At 30.0% G+C, this 15,804-nt stretch overlaps 2 protein-coding genes across 2 annotated transcripts; both read left to right on the forward strand.

Moving 5' to 3' along the window:
* On the forward strand, positions 1,099-6,011 carry LOC107640198. Its single transcript, XM_016343745.1, has 7 exons — positions 1,099-1,172; positions 1,386-1,506; positions 1,902-1,982; positions 4,240-4,382; positions 4,641-4,729; positions 5,008-5,236; positions 5,393-6,011. Exons 1-7 carry the CDS (start codon positions 1,099-1,101, stop codon positions 6,009-6,011), a joined length of 1,356 nt encoding a protein of 451 aa, XP_016199231.1.
* Positions 9,090-11,848, forward strand: LOC107643007 (ACT domain-containing protein ACR8). The gene is made up of 7 exons (XM_016346542.2): positions 9,090-9,470; positions 9,949-10,000; positions 10,115-10,229; positions 10,343-10,410; positions 10,555-11,121; positions 11,236-11,340; positions 11,439-11,848. Exons 1-7 carry the CDS (start codon positions 9,415-9,417, stop codon positions 11,793-11,795), a joined length of 1,320 nt encoding a protein of 439 aa, XP_016202028.1. The 5' UTR covers positions 9,090-9,414; the 3' UTR covers positions 11,796-11,848.

Raw genomic sequence — 15,804 nt, forward strand, 5'->3', positions numbered from 1 at the left:
TTATTTTTTAAATTTTAAATTGTTTTACTTAGGTTGTTATTTTTTAAATTTTAACACTATTTTTTAAAAATTTGTTGATTCTTTTTAGCACTAATTTTTAAATTTTTGTAGATTTTTTTCAAAAATTACAGCTACATACGTTAATTTAGAACTTTAAAATTGTTAATATATTTATTTACTTTATCTGCGAATTTAATTCAAATTTAAAAAATTTTAGCTATGAGTCAACTATAAAAGTATAAGTTATGAGATATGTGTAGCACCACAATTCAAAGTACATCAAACTCCTTTCTTTACATACATCCAAAATCTAAAATTTCTCTACTTATTCCAATGGATGGTATTCACATAATCGCAGAAATCAAACTTACAATCGATAATTTGTGTGTACGTATACGAGTGATACGATTATGGACACTACCAAGTTACGGTAATTCTTCATTGCCATACTCAATTGAGATGGTTTGGCTCGATAAAGACGTGAGTTTTCTACTAATATTTTTTTATTTTATTTTAAATTTATATTATTTATATTTTAAATTTATTTGTTTATCCCCATCTAATTGTTCTTTGATTTTTGTTTATCAATTACTTAGGTTGTTATTTTTTAAATTTCAAATTATTTTATTTAAGTTGTTATTTTTTAAATTTTATTTAGATTTTACTTAGATTGTTCTTTTTTTATATTTTAACACTATTTTTTAAAAATCTGTTAATTCTTTTTAGAATTATTTTTTAAAATTTTGTTGATTTTTTTTAAATTGCAGCTACATAAATTCTTTTAAAGAAATTTAGAGTTTTAAAAAAAAATTACGTTAATTATTCTTCGGTTGTTACATACTAATATTACTATTACTATAAATAAAGATTTACGTTAGTTTAGAATTTTTAAATTATTATTTGTTTAGGTTGTTATTTTCAAATTTTAAGTTTGGGTTGTTTTATTTTTTAAATTTTAAATTAAAGTCAACCAAATTTAAAAAAATTTAGTTATGATGCAACTATAAAAGGATAAGTTATGAGAGATGTAAAGCACCACAATTTAAAGTACATCAATCCCTTTCTTTACATATATACAAAATCTCCCTACTTATTCCAATGGCTGGTATTCACAAAATTGCTGACATCAATCCTACAATCGATAATTTGTGTGTACGTATACGAGTGATACGGTTATGAACACTATCAAGTTACAAAAATTCTCCATTGCCATACTCAATTGAGATGGTTTGACTCGATGAAGACACGAGTTTTCTACTAATATCCTTTTATCCATGACTCCAAGGTTATTTATTTATTTTTTTAAATAAAAGTCTATGCACATTGGATTAGATATTGAATAAGTTTATATTTAACTTTTTTTTATGTTACCTTTTTTTAAGCAGGTACCGAATAAAGCTTGGTGTCATTGATGATTCTGACTGTGCATGTTTCGTAGTCTTTGACAATGAGGTAAAACAAATTTTGGGAAAGAACTGTGTAGAGATACTTGATCCACTCTTATTGGTAAGTTCTAACCAATATTTATTTTTAAAAACATTAGTGAAGATATTTTTAATAGAAATTTTTATATTATTTATTATTAATATATTATGTAATACCCTGTAGAAAGGAGATCTATCGAATACACCTACACTTTTACTCAACCTAATTGATAAGATCTTCGTCTTTATCGTTGAAGTTTAAATATCTAGTAATCCATATTTTTCACCTTTTTTATAAAGTTAAGAAGATGACTGATAATGTGGACCTCATAAATAAATTCAAAAAGGCTCACCCTATTCAAATTGTGAGTATAGTTATAGTGTACTTTCTATTAAAAAGCAGTTTATTTTTCTCTTCTTTGGTCATTAGTAGTATCTAATTTATAAATAATAATTAATAACTAATTATAATTTTAGGATGTTTACTACACCGGTGGTTTATTTTCGACTTCAAAGGCTTTCTCAATTATTGAAGGAGAGAAAGTAGAAGGTGTTAAGGTATTTATTCAAAAAATAAATTTTTTGTTTGTTTGTTTTCTCAAAGTTAGATCTTTATTTTATTAAAAAAATATTATTGAGATAAAATCAAAGGTGAGAAGGAAGTCTTTAATTTAACGTAGTATTTTGTACAGAATTTGTTACTTGAATTATCCAATGAAGTTGAGACAATGATGAATCTGAAGTATTGGAAAATGCTATTACACCAACCAAGCGACTATCCTCGGAGTCGAAAGATTCAAAAGTGCAAAGAGATACCTCAACTTGCAAGAAAATCAAGATTGAAAATGAAACTTAAGAATTTGGATGCACATATTTTAGAATCCATTTTAGAGTATATCTAATAGAATAATGTCAAGCATATATTTGTTTTGGTGGAAATATTATCTTTTCTTGAGTTGTTATTTTTCTTTTGGTTCTTTTGAATTTTTATGTTTGAAATTTAAAATTTTTTTAAATATAAATTGAAGTTATTTGGTTATTACTTATGGTTTTTTTTTTTAATTTGATTCACACCGTTGATATTCTGTTAATTTCTAATTTAGTATTTAATGTCATAAAGCTATAAATTTCTCATATGAATTATTGTTGATACAATTAAGTTAGTTATTGATTTTTAATGTGTACTTATTTATTTTAAAAAGAAAATATAATTATAATTTTTAATTAAAGTATTATGTTTAAAATTTTAAATTTAAATTCAAATAAACTTTTTTTTTTTTGAATTTTTAAGTAAGCAATTGGGTTTGAGAATATTTTTTAAAATTTTATATAATTTATAAGCTACTATGCTAATTACAAAAGATTATATTAAAGTAAATAGAATTACCAGTCTTATTAAAATGTGAGGTTATTTATACTATTTAAAAAAATTTAATTTGACATTTTTCTATATTTAATTCTATTTCTAATGTTGTTCCAAAAAAATTAAATTAATTTAGAAAATTTTATTTAAAAATTTAAAATTTGCACTAACTAATTAGTAAATTCTATTTAAAAATTTGAAATTTGAAATTCTAATACTAATTCCTAATTAAGTGACTTCTTAACCGTTTCAATTTTTAAATTTAATTTTTTTATTTGTTACATTTATAAATTTTCTCTTTACTCCATTTACATTGTTATTTTTTAGATTGTCTCTGTACAATAATAGAGGTACTTTCATCTTTTTCTCTCTTTTTAATTATAAGCTATTCATTTTTAATTTTTTTATGTAAAAAAATAAAAAAAAAAAGATTTTAACTATTAGTTGAATTTATTGATTTTGAGATTAAACTTATATTTATTTGAAAAAAAAAACTTTTGTGAAAAAATATATATTATTTTCGTAAAATATATTTACGTAACTAAATAAATGAGAATGAAAAGAAAATTAAAGCCACCATTGAAGTTAAACTGACCATTTAGTTATTTATTTTTATTGAGTAGAGATGGAGAGGAGTGAGAATGTTAAATTCAAACAGGATGGTTGGTGAAATGGTTGGAAAAAAATAGAGAAAAAATGAGAACTACATGGATATAAATATATAACAAAACATAATGATTGATTTAGAATTTTTGATGGAATAGGAACAGAGAAAAAAGAGCAAATGTACGTGGTGGGTCATGGGTATTTTGGCCAAATAAAATCTCATAAAATACAATATTTTCTATACATTATTTAGCTATTGACAAGTAATAAATTATTAGTTTATATTGTTTTCGTAATATTTTACTAAATTTGTTTATAAAAAAATTATAGAAAATCCGAGTGATAGTTCCAATTGTGTGCATTTTGAATCGGTATTGTCGGACATTACAAATAGCAGCATCAATACAGGTTGATTTTTGGATGATTTTTTTGAAACTTGCTTATGTGAATATGCATTTACTTTATATATTTTGATTTTCCTACCATTTATTCAACTATAAACTTTAAGAGAAAATTTGTTCAAAACTAATGTCTCGAATTATCTTATTAGGTAATAACCCAACACCATATCGACTACGGTCTCCAACTACTAATCTACACTCTGTAGGTGAAAAAGAACAATGTGCCAATATTAATAGTATTAGTAATTCGGGTATCACACGTGGAGCGTATGATAGCCCATGTCATCAGACAAGTCAACAACAGTTTCAACAAACATCAAACAATATCGACCAGTTACAAAGCCAGCGTATGTTAATATGCTTTTATTACTTAAAGACCAAACATGTAATTTTTTAATTGGTCTATTAAAAACAATCTTTGGTATATGCTATATAATTATTATAGATTCATTGGAGCACACAAATCGAATTAGATTGGTCTTCAATGATGAGATTAACCTTTCATTTTCCTGGAGAGCAAAATATCATCTTTAAAGACGATGATGATCTTGAGAAAATCGTGGAAGAAGAGGAAGAAAAATGTACGATGTTCTTAGCATGGATGGAGGCCAATAAAAAATTTGAATCAAGTCAAATTTTGACATATGCTGAGTTTCCAAATCAATTTGTTTAAGATAGAGAAGCAAGGGAATGATATCCACGTAAAAGAGGGTATTCTATCGGGAGGTTAAACTATGTTCCATCGGGTACATGTGATATTTATTATATGAGAATTTTGTTAGCTGTTCAGAGAGGTTGCACAACATATTAGTCTATTAGGACAGTTAATGGAATTACATATTCTAGCTTCCAAGATGCTTGCTATTCCATGGGACTACTGTGCGATGATAGGGAATTCATTACAGCTATTAATGAGGTAGCTGAACTTGCATCTGGTCATCAATTGAGAAAATTATTTGCGATGCTACTGATATCTAATAGCATTAGCAACCCAGAGCGTGTTTGGAATGCAACTTGGACATTATTAGCTGATGGAATACTATATGAGAGGAGAAAAATTTTGAAAAATCAAGATATTTTACTATATCTTTTTTTTATATCAAGATTGTATTCTCTTATTATTTTTAATTTTTATTTTTATTAATAATATTAATAGTTTTATTTTGAAATTACTTATTAAATATTTCATAAAATCACCATGTGTTTTTGCTAGGATTAAACATGACTGATGACAAATTGAAAAACCTCTGCCTTATTCAGATTGAGAAGATACTCAACAGCAATGCGAGATCTTTAAGAGACTATCAATCAATGCCATATCCTGAGATGTCTGATGTTCGCCTTTTTCAAAATAAGCTAATAGAGGAAGAGTTAGTATATGACACAAATGAGTTGACTCATACAAACTTATATATAGAACAAAAGATAACTCATGAGCAAAGGTTAGTATTCGATGAGATACTCAATGCTGTTATTACAGACTCTAGTGGTTTTTACTTCCTTTATGGGCATGGTGGGTGTGGTAAGACATTTATTTGGAATGGACTTTCTTCTGCTATTCGATTTAGATGAAAGATTGTTTTAAATTTCGCATCCAGTGAAATTACGTCTTTACTCCTACCTGGTGGCAGAACGGCTCATTCTAGATTTTCAATACCCGTTACAATTACTGATGAATCTACTTGCAATATCAAGTATGGAAGTTTGAAGGCTGAGCTGCTCATCCAAAGTAGCTTAATAATTTGGGATGAAGCTCCAATGCTCAATAAAATGTGCTTTGAAGCACTTGATCGGATGCTCATGGATCTTATGTCAGTTACCGATCAACATAAGACACATCAACCATTTTGTGGTAAGGTTATTGTTCTAGGAGGTGATTTCAGACAGATACTTCCGGTGATTCCGAAAGGGAGTAGACACGATATATTGACATCAGCTATTAACTCATCCCATATGTGGTCGTTTTGTAAGGTTCTGAAACTGCATACAAACATGAGACTTCTAATGTCTTCTTCAGATCAAGATGAAGGTGAAATGAAGAGATTTGCTAATTGGATACTTGATGTTGGAAATGGAAATATTGGTTCTGTTGTTGGTGATGAATCAGAAATTGAAATTCCAGATGATCTATTGATTACAACTACTGATGACCCTCTCTTTCATTTGGTAGACTTTACATATCCAAATTTGTTACAAAACATGTCAGATTACAGGTAGTTTCAGAGTAGGGCAATTCATGCACCCACGCTTGAGAGTGTCGAGAAGGTAAACGATTTTGTCTTGACAATCTTTCCATGAATGGAAAAGGAGTATTTAAATTCTGACACATGTCAAGCTGATGAGAATGAAGATGTACAACAAGAGTAGTTCACACCAGAGTTCCTAAATGACATCAAATGTTCAGGACTACCCAATCACAAGTTAACTTTGAAGTCAGGAGTCGCTGTAATGCTACTGCGAAAGATAGACCAGACTTCAGGTTTATGCAATGGGACAAGATTAATAGTTAACGAACTTGGCAGCAACGTAATTGGAGTGACGGTAGTGACCGGTAAAAATATTGGAGATAAAGTGTACATTTCAAGAATGAACTCGATCCCTTCAAATTCAGGGTTGCCATTTAAGTTTCAACGAAGACAATTTCCATTAACAGTATTCTTTTGCAATGACCATTAACAAGAGTTAGGGTCAATCATTATCACATTTAGGATTTTACTTGCCAAAATCAGTGTTCACCCATGGACAACTTTATGTTGCTTTGCCAAGAGTTAAGAGTCGCAGTGGCCTCAGGGTTTTAAATCTAGACGAAGACGGCAATCTAAAGTCATCAACAACAAATGTCATGTTCAAAGAAGTTTTTAATAATATTTAGGTAAGAATAATATTATTTTCATTTTAATAGCATGTTATGATTTACACTTTGTATAAATATTTACTATAGATATAACAAATTTATCTATAACTCTGTTTTCAGATTTGAGATGAAATGTGTAACAAGGAGCACAACATCATATGCTAATTCCTTTTCTAATGAAGTTAGTAAGATACTAGATTGTCGATAAATTTTTATTAGCCTTTTGATATAAAATTTAGTGTAAAATTGACATGCTATTATTACAGTTATATATGTTCTTATTTTTTTCATGTTTCACTCCTTATGGTTCAAGAATATTATAGACTTTAAACTCTTCTATTGGCTTTTTACTTTGAATAAAGACAAAACAGCATATTCAGTACGTTTATTATATAACGACGATGATCGTGTTATACTAAACTAAAAAAATTTATATTTATAAGATATTATTTTTAATTTAACATGTCAAATTTAAATATAAGTCCGTGCATCGCACGAGTTTAATACTAATATTTCTTATGATAACTTGAATTCACCTTCTTTTTAAACAGAAAATTAACAAAAAATACTAATTGAATGCAGTTAAATACACTTTTTGTTGATTATCTAACAAAAGAAAAAAATTTAAACTAAAATGTATACGCATATTCTTCTTTAAATTTTTAAAAAGGATTTCGGAAGATGGTTTATTTTCTCTTCTGTCTGTCCTTTTCATTCGTGGATAAATGCGAGAATATTCTGCTTGTTTTTTAAAAGAATAAAAGATGATCGGAGCTTATGTGATTCGCTCGGGTGTTATATTGTGCGGTCTCTGTATTATCATTTATCATGTCCTATCCTTTGGTTAATGGCCTAATTAAAAAAAAAACCCTAAAGTATTTGGAATAGATTACTGTTTGCTTAATCAAATGAAATGTGCTGGTTAATGAAAGAGAAGAGGCGGCAGATATATGGAATGGAAACAAAAAAAGAAGTGTGCGTGCGTGGATACAGTTATAAGCAAGGTGATGATCAGAGAGGGAACAAGTACAAGAAAAGAAGCCGAAACGAGTGACAGAAGAAAACCCAATAGGGGTGGTGTTGGTCACGTGCAGTGCTCGTGATTTGGGTCGGCAAATCCACACCCTTCATCACCAAGTTTTACTCCATTCTCTGGGGACCACCGAAGACTTAACCTCCCCACCTAGCTCTATCAAGTATCAACATTTACCTGTTGAGTACAAGGCAAGCAAATTAACATCTCTGGGCTCCCACGTGTCTTCCAGGGTGGGTGCTTAAACACTATGATTAGTCACGAAAGACACGTGTACATCCTCAATTATGGACACGTTGGAATACATTACGGAGTTACTTTTTAACTTGGGTGTGATGTGGAACAGGGAAAGTAGAGATGCATAGGAACTTGAAGAACAGAAGGCTGGGTCAGGGTCAGCGGGGCAGGTATTAGTCACGCCTTATGAATATGTCATAGTGCTCCATGAGCTAAACCTATTTCTCTGCGTACAGTCGTGGTCTCTGTTAATTGAGCATAGATCTTAAAATATTTTTGCACTAAAAAATATCAGGTATTAATAGTTTAATACTAACTAATTTTATACCTTAAGAAAATTTTAGTTGTCCCCGTTAATTCGAACCCAACCCGAGTCGCACACTTTATTTTGTCCTAGGGAGTGTGTCTTCTAATCTTCTAACAGAAATAACTTCTTACACCTTCAAACATGTTTAAGCCTCTTACTACTTGGACCAACTTTCATAAAATTTGATAAAATCATTCAATTGATAATAAGTTTTTTTATTAATAGAAAATATTGATGTGAATAATGAGATAGTAATATTGATTTTTTTTTTACTTAGTAAAATTGAGTTTGAACGACACTAACACTTTATGTTAATAGAAATGAAGCAAATTAACAACATAATAATTTTGTTAACTTCACAATTTTTGTGAAAATTTTTCCCATTACAACTTGTGAATCACGTTTTACATTAGCCCCAAAACCTTTGAAAATCTATTTTGGTAGTTTACTTAATTTATTATTATTTTAACTTAGATGGTAAGATAAAAAAAATTCAGAAATAATATTTAATAATTAATTAATATTATTTTTCTTAATTTTTTTTCTCAATCTTTTTTCACTTGTTACGNTAATAAAAAATATAAAAATACTAATAAAAATATTAATTATTTTTATTAATTTTTATAATAATACATTTTCTAAAATTTTTTAAATAAAAAATAAAAATAAATTAAATTTTATAATTTATTTTAATTTATTATTAAATAAAATATAAGAATAATAACTTTTATATTTTGATTCTTTATATTTTATCTTGGGTGTTTTATCTTAGTATGTTATTATAACCAAACGCAATCAAATAAAATAAGTGAGGAGAAAAATATCTTTAAAATATTAATTAGCGGCTATATATATTTAAAGGGAACGACTTTGTAGTGTAAGAAGCGAGAGTTAAGAACAAGGCGTGCTTTGGTTTGTCTACCAAAAAAAAGGGCGTGCTTTGCTTGGCGCTTGGAAAGAGGGTAGAGAGAGAAAGAGAAAGAGAGACAGAGGGAGGGAGGGAGGATATAATAGTGAGAGAGAGTTGCAGAGTGAGAGAGAAGTGAGGAGTCACAGCGAAGCAAACAGAATTTGGTGAGTTGTGTTTTTTAACGGCGATTTAGTCGAAGGATTTGTGCAAATATAAAAGCTAGGAATTGGAATCACAACGCATTTCTCCTTCGAGGTTTCCACTCCCAACAGATCAGCCATGGAGTGGCCAGCTTGTACGAACGAATACGAAAAGCTTCTAAGACGGATGAACACATTTAAGTCTTTTTTTTTTTTTTTTTTCTTTCAAATCCTTCTTCTTCTTCACCGTCTTAATTACTTCCTTCCATCTAAAGAAATTCTTTAGAAAGACGAGAATGTGTGTTTCTCCTTGCTTGTCTACTCTTGATTCAGATTCATAATCGGAATAGTGACAAAACGTGCATAGATTTGAATTTTCAAAGAATTAAGAAAGAAATTATTTTCTATTTTCAATTTTTATTTTACAAGTTGGCACCGACTTTTGAATTTGATTGGTCCTCCGCCAATACTTTATTATTTTTCTGACTTTTCTTTTTCATTATCGCGTTTCCGCCCTTCTCTTTTTTCCTTCCAGAATGTCTTGTGTTCCCATTTATAGTATTTTTAATTCAACTATGCGCTCTTCTAATTCAGATTCCAGACACCGAACAGAAATCCGGAAAATAGAAAAAGAAAAATAAATTAATTTCGCTGACTTTGACCTTTCCCCATGAAACAGGGTTGCCATTGACAATGCTGTCTGTCCCACAGCGACTCTGGTCAAGGTAATTGCACCGCCCCAAAATGTTTCCCATTTGGCACTATTTTTCTTTTCTTAATAAACATGGAATAAAAAATAAATAATAACAACAATTTTTCTGTGTTGATGAAATTCACAGGTTGATAGTGCCAGAAGGCATGGTATACTATTGGATGCAGTGCAAGTGCTCACTGATTTGAACCTTTCAATTAAGAAGGCCTATATTTCCTCCGATGGAAAGTGGTTCATGGATGGTAACCTAGACCATACTCTGTCTATTTTGATTCTGTTTTCTTTTCCGAAACTGATATAATTATAATTATTAATCCTCATCCGCTAACATCTGAATATATTCAATATTGGACAGTTTTCCATGTAACGGATCAACAAGGAAACAAGCTAACAGATGAGAGCGTTATAAAATACATCGAACAGGTATTTCGTTTTGACTATACATATTCTAATTTATTGACATTAATCTCACTTGATTTTTCTTTCATTCAAAACCCAACCATAATAATGTGTATTTATTAGTATTGTTTCATCTAAGTTTGAATCTTTATGTGCATGCTTTGACAGTCATTGGGAAGTATTCACAATGAGAGAACCAATCACTCAAACGGTCTCACTGCTTTGGAATTAACCGGTACAGACCGAGTCGGCCTTCTATCGGAGGTATTTGCAGTGCTAGCTGATCTTCAATGTGATGTTGTTGAGGCTAAAGTTTGGACTCACAATGGACGCATTGCATCCCTAATCTATGTTAAAGACTGTGATTCTGGTTCCACCATTGAGGACTCCCAGAAAATAAATAGGATTGAAGTGAGGTTGAGAAATATTTTGAAGGGAGACAATGACATTAGAAGTGCCAAAACCACTGTTGCTCTGTCTGTCATGCACACGGAAAGAAGGCTGCATCAAATGATGTTTGCCGACCGTGATTATGAGAGAACTCCCATTCTCAAGTTTACTTCTGATTCTCCGTTAGTGACTGTTCAGAATTGGGCCGAAAGGGGTTATTCGGTTGTGAATGTGCAGTGCAAGGATCGAATCAAGTTATTATTCGATCTTGTATGCAACTTGACAGACATGGAATATGTTGTGTTCCATGCAACTATTACCACTAATGGTGACCAAGCCTACCTGGTACTTACTGTTATTCAACTTCCTTCTATCAAATTCTATATATATTTTCACTTACTCTATTGCTTGTTTTATGGGCTTAATTAATTAACGGCAATGTTCAAATTGTCATCTCAGGAGTTTTACATAAGACATAAGGATGGCACTCCAATTAGTTCAGAACCAGAGCGGCAACGAGTAATCCAATGCTTAAAGGCTGCAGTTGAGAGAAGGGCATCTGAGGTATGCATGCCCTGCTGTCTTCTCAATCAAATTTGTTACATTTTTATAATCTTTTGATATGATAAGATTGCTTAAGTGTTAATTTGTTTTGATTATAGGGTGTTCGACTAGAGCTGTGCGCAGAAGATAAACAGGGGCTTCTAGCAGAGGTGATGAGAATTTTCCGAGAGAATGCGCTGAATGTGACAAGGGCAGAGATATCCACCGCAGGAAACATGGCCACAAATGTGTTCTATGTGACGGACGCCATTGGAAACACAGCCGATCCAAAAATAATCGAATCTGTTCGGCAATTAATCGGGTTAAGTAATTTGGAAGTGAAGGAGTTGCCATTGCTATGGCATCAGAAGGAAGAGAGAGAGGATCAAACAGTTGGTGGAGCTGTGTGGCTTTCTATTGGGAGCCTTGTGAGAAGGAATTTGTACAATTTGGGACTAATCAAATCATGTTCTTGATGAGGAATTTTAAAGCATAATAATACAAATTCTTTTCTTGGCGAGGATCGGACTGTGTACATAAGAAGGTTAAAGGTGGAATTTGGTAGTTATAGTTAGTTGGGTTGGGTATGGTAGGTGGAAAGAGATGGGTATCTTGTACAGCTGGAAGAGATTGGGGCTCCTTACCATTTTAAATGCTTTGTGATGGAAAAGGAAAGGCTCGAGTTAAGAGATACTGGTTCCCTGACCTTGTCGTTGAGGATGGTTGTGATATCAAAGTGTGCGGGGGGATTCTTGGTGGTAAAGATAAGTTTAGGAAATTAGGTTCGTTATTCATAGAGCACTTAGTTCATTTGTATATAGGCCAACTGGTTACTTTATTAATATATAATATGAATATGAATATGAATGTTAGTGGTGAGAAATTCCAATTTTTATAAAAGAAACACTATTTGTATTTTACAGTCTGTATATATATACATTTTTTTAAATATGGAATACATATTTTTGTTTTTATTATTAAAAGATACAAAAATAAGATAGGCAAAAATAGTGTAGAAAAGTTTAGCCTTTTTTATATTATGCTTGCTGTTTTCTCTGTTCCAGCATTTTCATTTATTTTTCGGGGTCCGCCTTCTGTCATTATCATCGTATGTAACTGGATCCAGCTAAAGATCTTATATTCCGATCCGGTGGTAGGGTGTTACTGCTTGAAATTTGAATAACTAAGATGGGATCTTCAACTAAGGCTCAATCAATTCTCACAAATTAAAGGCTTTGATTATAGGGTTTAGATATAGAGAGAACATATGCATCTGCTTAAAATAGAGAAACAGGATCACGTGTAATTATAATGAGTAGGAGTAGCGAGTTGGTGATATAGACGCGAAGAGTTGGAACATCACATGCAAGATAATAAATTTTGATAGGGACCCAAATGAACCCTTGAGATCTGCGGTGAAGCACTATAGCTACTCGTGAATAACAATTTTATTACTATATTATAGATGTGTATAGGTATAATAATTAGGTGGTGGATTGAGTAGCAGAAGGAACGTGAATGAAGTGAATATGAATGGCATGTGGGAATGGAGGCGGAGGGTCAATGCTGCACCGATCGTGGCGGCAAGTGCGGTAGTTAATGCTCCCAAGTCCTAACTCTAAACTCTATGCTGGTGTGGAATATTTTGTCACTATTGTTAACATTCACATGCATCCTCTCATTTCTTTAAATTCTCCGCATCTTCTATCATTCATATATACTATACTCTTGGTTTTACTGACATGACAAAATTAAATTTCCAAATATTTTTCCATCTTCGAATGACACCGTAACAAATGGGCCATATCGATATTGCTCGCCTCATATCTTGTTGCACCTGCCTCAGTCAAATGAAGTCTCGCTACTAATTAAATCGAAACCCACAAAGGTTTCAAAATTCTTTTTTAAGTTATCTATCGGGGTAAAAAATTAAAAATAGACGATCAAATGTTTTATTCATAAATAAAATAAAGATTTAGCTAACATGTGCTCTAAGACACATGATAAATTTATTATTAATAATTTTTTTATATTAAAAATATAAAAAAATTAGGTTTTTAATATATTTATTTTGCTTTTATTAAATAAAAATATTTAAAATTTTTCATTAATGATTAGTTAAACCCATAAAATAAAATGAAATTTTAGTTAAACCTGGTTCCTACATTTCAATTCACAACTTTTTAATTTTTTTTTTACTCCAAACCGAACTCGTTTAAATGATAAATGATGTATAGTAATTGTGTAAATATGCATCCTACTACCTATAAATTAAAATTTTCGTCGAGACTTGTATGCTGAAAGGAAATTAAATAGACAAATAGTACATCTTTATCTTTATCTTTATATCTTTATCTTTATAATATACAAATGGGAAGTTCATATGCTGACGTGGCACTCATACGTTGAGTCTGAGAGTTTATTTACTTAAGTGTCGTCACTAGAAATTTTTAGAATTATATTTATAAATTATAAATGATTATTTACTTAGGTTGTTATCAAATTCAAAATTATTTGTTTGGGTTGTTTCACTTAGGTTGTTATTTTTAAATTTTAAATTATTTTACTGAGATTGTTCTTTTTTAAATTTTAAATTATTATACTTTATCTGCAAATTTTTATCTTTATTTTTATCTTTATCTTTATAGTAATACAAATGGGGAGTTCATATGCTGACGTGGCGCTCATACGTTGAGTCTGGGAGTTTATTTGCTTAGGTGTTGTCACTAGAAATTTTTATCTTTATTTTTATAGTAATACAAATGGGGAGTTCATATGCTGACGTGGCGCTCATACGTTGAGTCTGAGAGTTTATTTGCTTAGGTGTCACTAGAAATCTTTATATTTATATTTATAAATCATAAATTATAAATTATTATTTGCTTAGGGGTGTTATTTTCAAATTTTAAATTATTTGTTTGGGTTGTTGTGCTTAGATGGTTATTTTTTAAATTTTAAATTATTTTATTTGTTTGATTTGTTTTACTTAGGTTGTTATTTTTAAATTTTAAATTTGATTGAATTTAAATCAACTTTAAAAATTTTTTTGTTATCAGTCAAGTATAAGTTATGAGAGATGTAAAGCACCACAATTTAAAGTGCATCAATCCCTTTCTTTACATATATTCAAAATCTCTCTACTTATTCTAATGGCTGGTATTCACAAAATTGCATACATCAATCCTACAATCGACAATTTGTGTGTACGTATACGACATACGAGTGATACGCTTACGGACACTACAAAGTTACGGAAATTCTCCATTACCATACTCAATTGAGATGGTTTTGCTCGATGAAAATGTGAGTTTTAATTTCTACTAATATTTTCTATTTTATTTTAAATTTATATTATTTATATTTTAAATTTATTTGTTTATTCCCATCTAATCGTTCTTTGATTTTTGTTCATCAATTGTAGGGAGGAAAAATAAGAAGGCTTCTGTATCTCGATTCGTGAATTTGCTGGAGGAAGGAATATCTTACCAAATAAGATATTTTGTTGTTGGACTCGATAAGGGTTACTTCAAGGCTATACATCATCAGTAAGTTCTAACCAATATTTATTTCTAAAAATATTAGTGAAGATATTTTTAATGGTAATTTTTATATTATTTATTATTAATATATTATGTAATACCCTACAGAAAGAAGATCTATCGGATACACCTATACTTTTTTTTAACTTAATTGATAAGACCTTTCTCTTCATTGTTGAAGTTCAAATATCTGAAAATCCACGTTTCTCACTTTCTTATAAAGTTAAGAAGATAACTGATAATGTGGACCTCATAAATAAATTCAAAGAGGCTCACCCTATTCAAATTGTGAGTATAATTATAAGTGTACTTTCTATTAAAGATCAGTTTATTTTTTGCTTTCTTGGTCATTAGTAGTATCTAATTTATAAATAATAATTAATAATTAATTATAATTTTAGGATGTTGACTACACCGGTGGTTTGCTTCCAATTTTATAGGCATCCTCAATCATTGAAGGGGAGAAAGTAGAAGATGCTAAGGTATTTGTTCAAAAAATAAGTCTTTAATTTAACGTGGTATAAGTTATGAGACATATATAACACCACAATTCAAAGTATATCTATCGCTTTCTTTACATATATCCAAAATCTAAAATTACTCTACTTATTCTAATGGCTAGTATTCACAAAATTGCAGAGACCAATCCTACAATTGACAATTTGTGTATACGTATACAAGTGATACGGTTATGGATACTATCAAGTTACAAAAATTCTCAATTACCATACTCAATTGAGATGATTTGGCTCGATGAAGACGTGAGTTTCTTACTAATTTTTTTATATTATTTATATTTTAAATTTGTTTGTTTATCCCCATTTAATTATTCTTTATTTTTTTTATTAATTATAGGGAGAAATAATACACTAAGACATTTCTCTTCATCGTTGAAGTTCAAATATCTGATAATCCATATTTTTTATCTTTTTATAAAGTTAAGAAG

The sequence above is a fragment of the Arachis ipaensis genome, chromosome B05, assembly GCF_000816755.2.
Source record: "Arachis ipaensis cultivar K30076 chromosome B05, Araip1.1, whole genome shotgun sequence".
NCBI lineage: Eukaryota > Viridiplantae > Streptophyta > Magnoliopsida > Fabales > Fabaceae > Arachis > Arachis ipaensis.

What these genes read in the sequence shown, in the direction of transcription:
- LOC107640198 (XM_016343745.1), top strand. Translation starts at nt 1,099, where the DNA reads ATGGCTGGTATTCACAAAATTGCTGACATCAATCCTACAATCGATAAT. An exon ending in GTACGTATACGAGTGATACG is followed by an intron (nt 1,173 to 1,385) that starts GTTATGAACACT and finishes TTTTTTAAGCAG; the next exon opens with GTACCGAATAAAGCTTGGTG. An exon ending in GGTAGCTGAACTTGCATCTG is followed by an intron (nt 4,730 to 5,007) that starts GTCATCAATTGA and finishes TGTTTTTGCTAG; the next exon opens with GATTAAACATGACTGATGAC.
- LOC107643007 (XM_016346542.2), top strand. Translation starts at nt 9,415, where the DNA reads ATGGAGTGGCCAGCTTGTACGAACGAATACGAAAAGCTTCTAAGACGG. An exon ending in CCACAGCGACTCTGGTCAAG is followed by an intron (nt 10,001 to 10,114) that starts GTAATTGCACCG and finishes TGAAATTCACAG; the next exon opens with GTTGATAGTGCCAGAAGGCA. An exon ending in TGGAAAGTGGTTCATGGATG is followed by an intron (nt 10,230 to 10,342) that starts GTAACCTAGACC and finishes AATATTGGACAG; the next exon opens with TTTTCCATGTAACGGATCAA.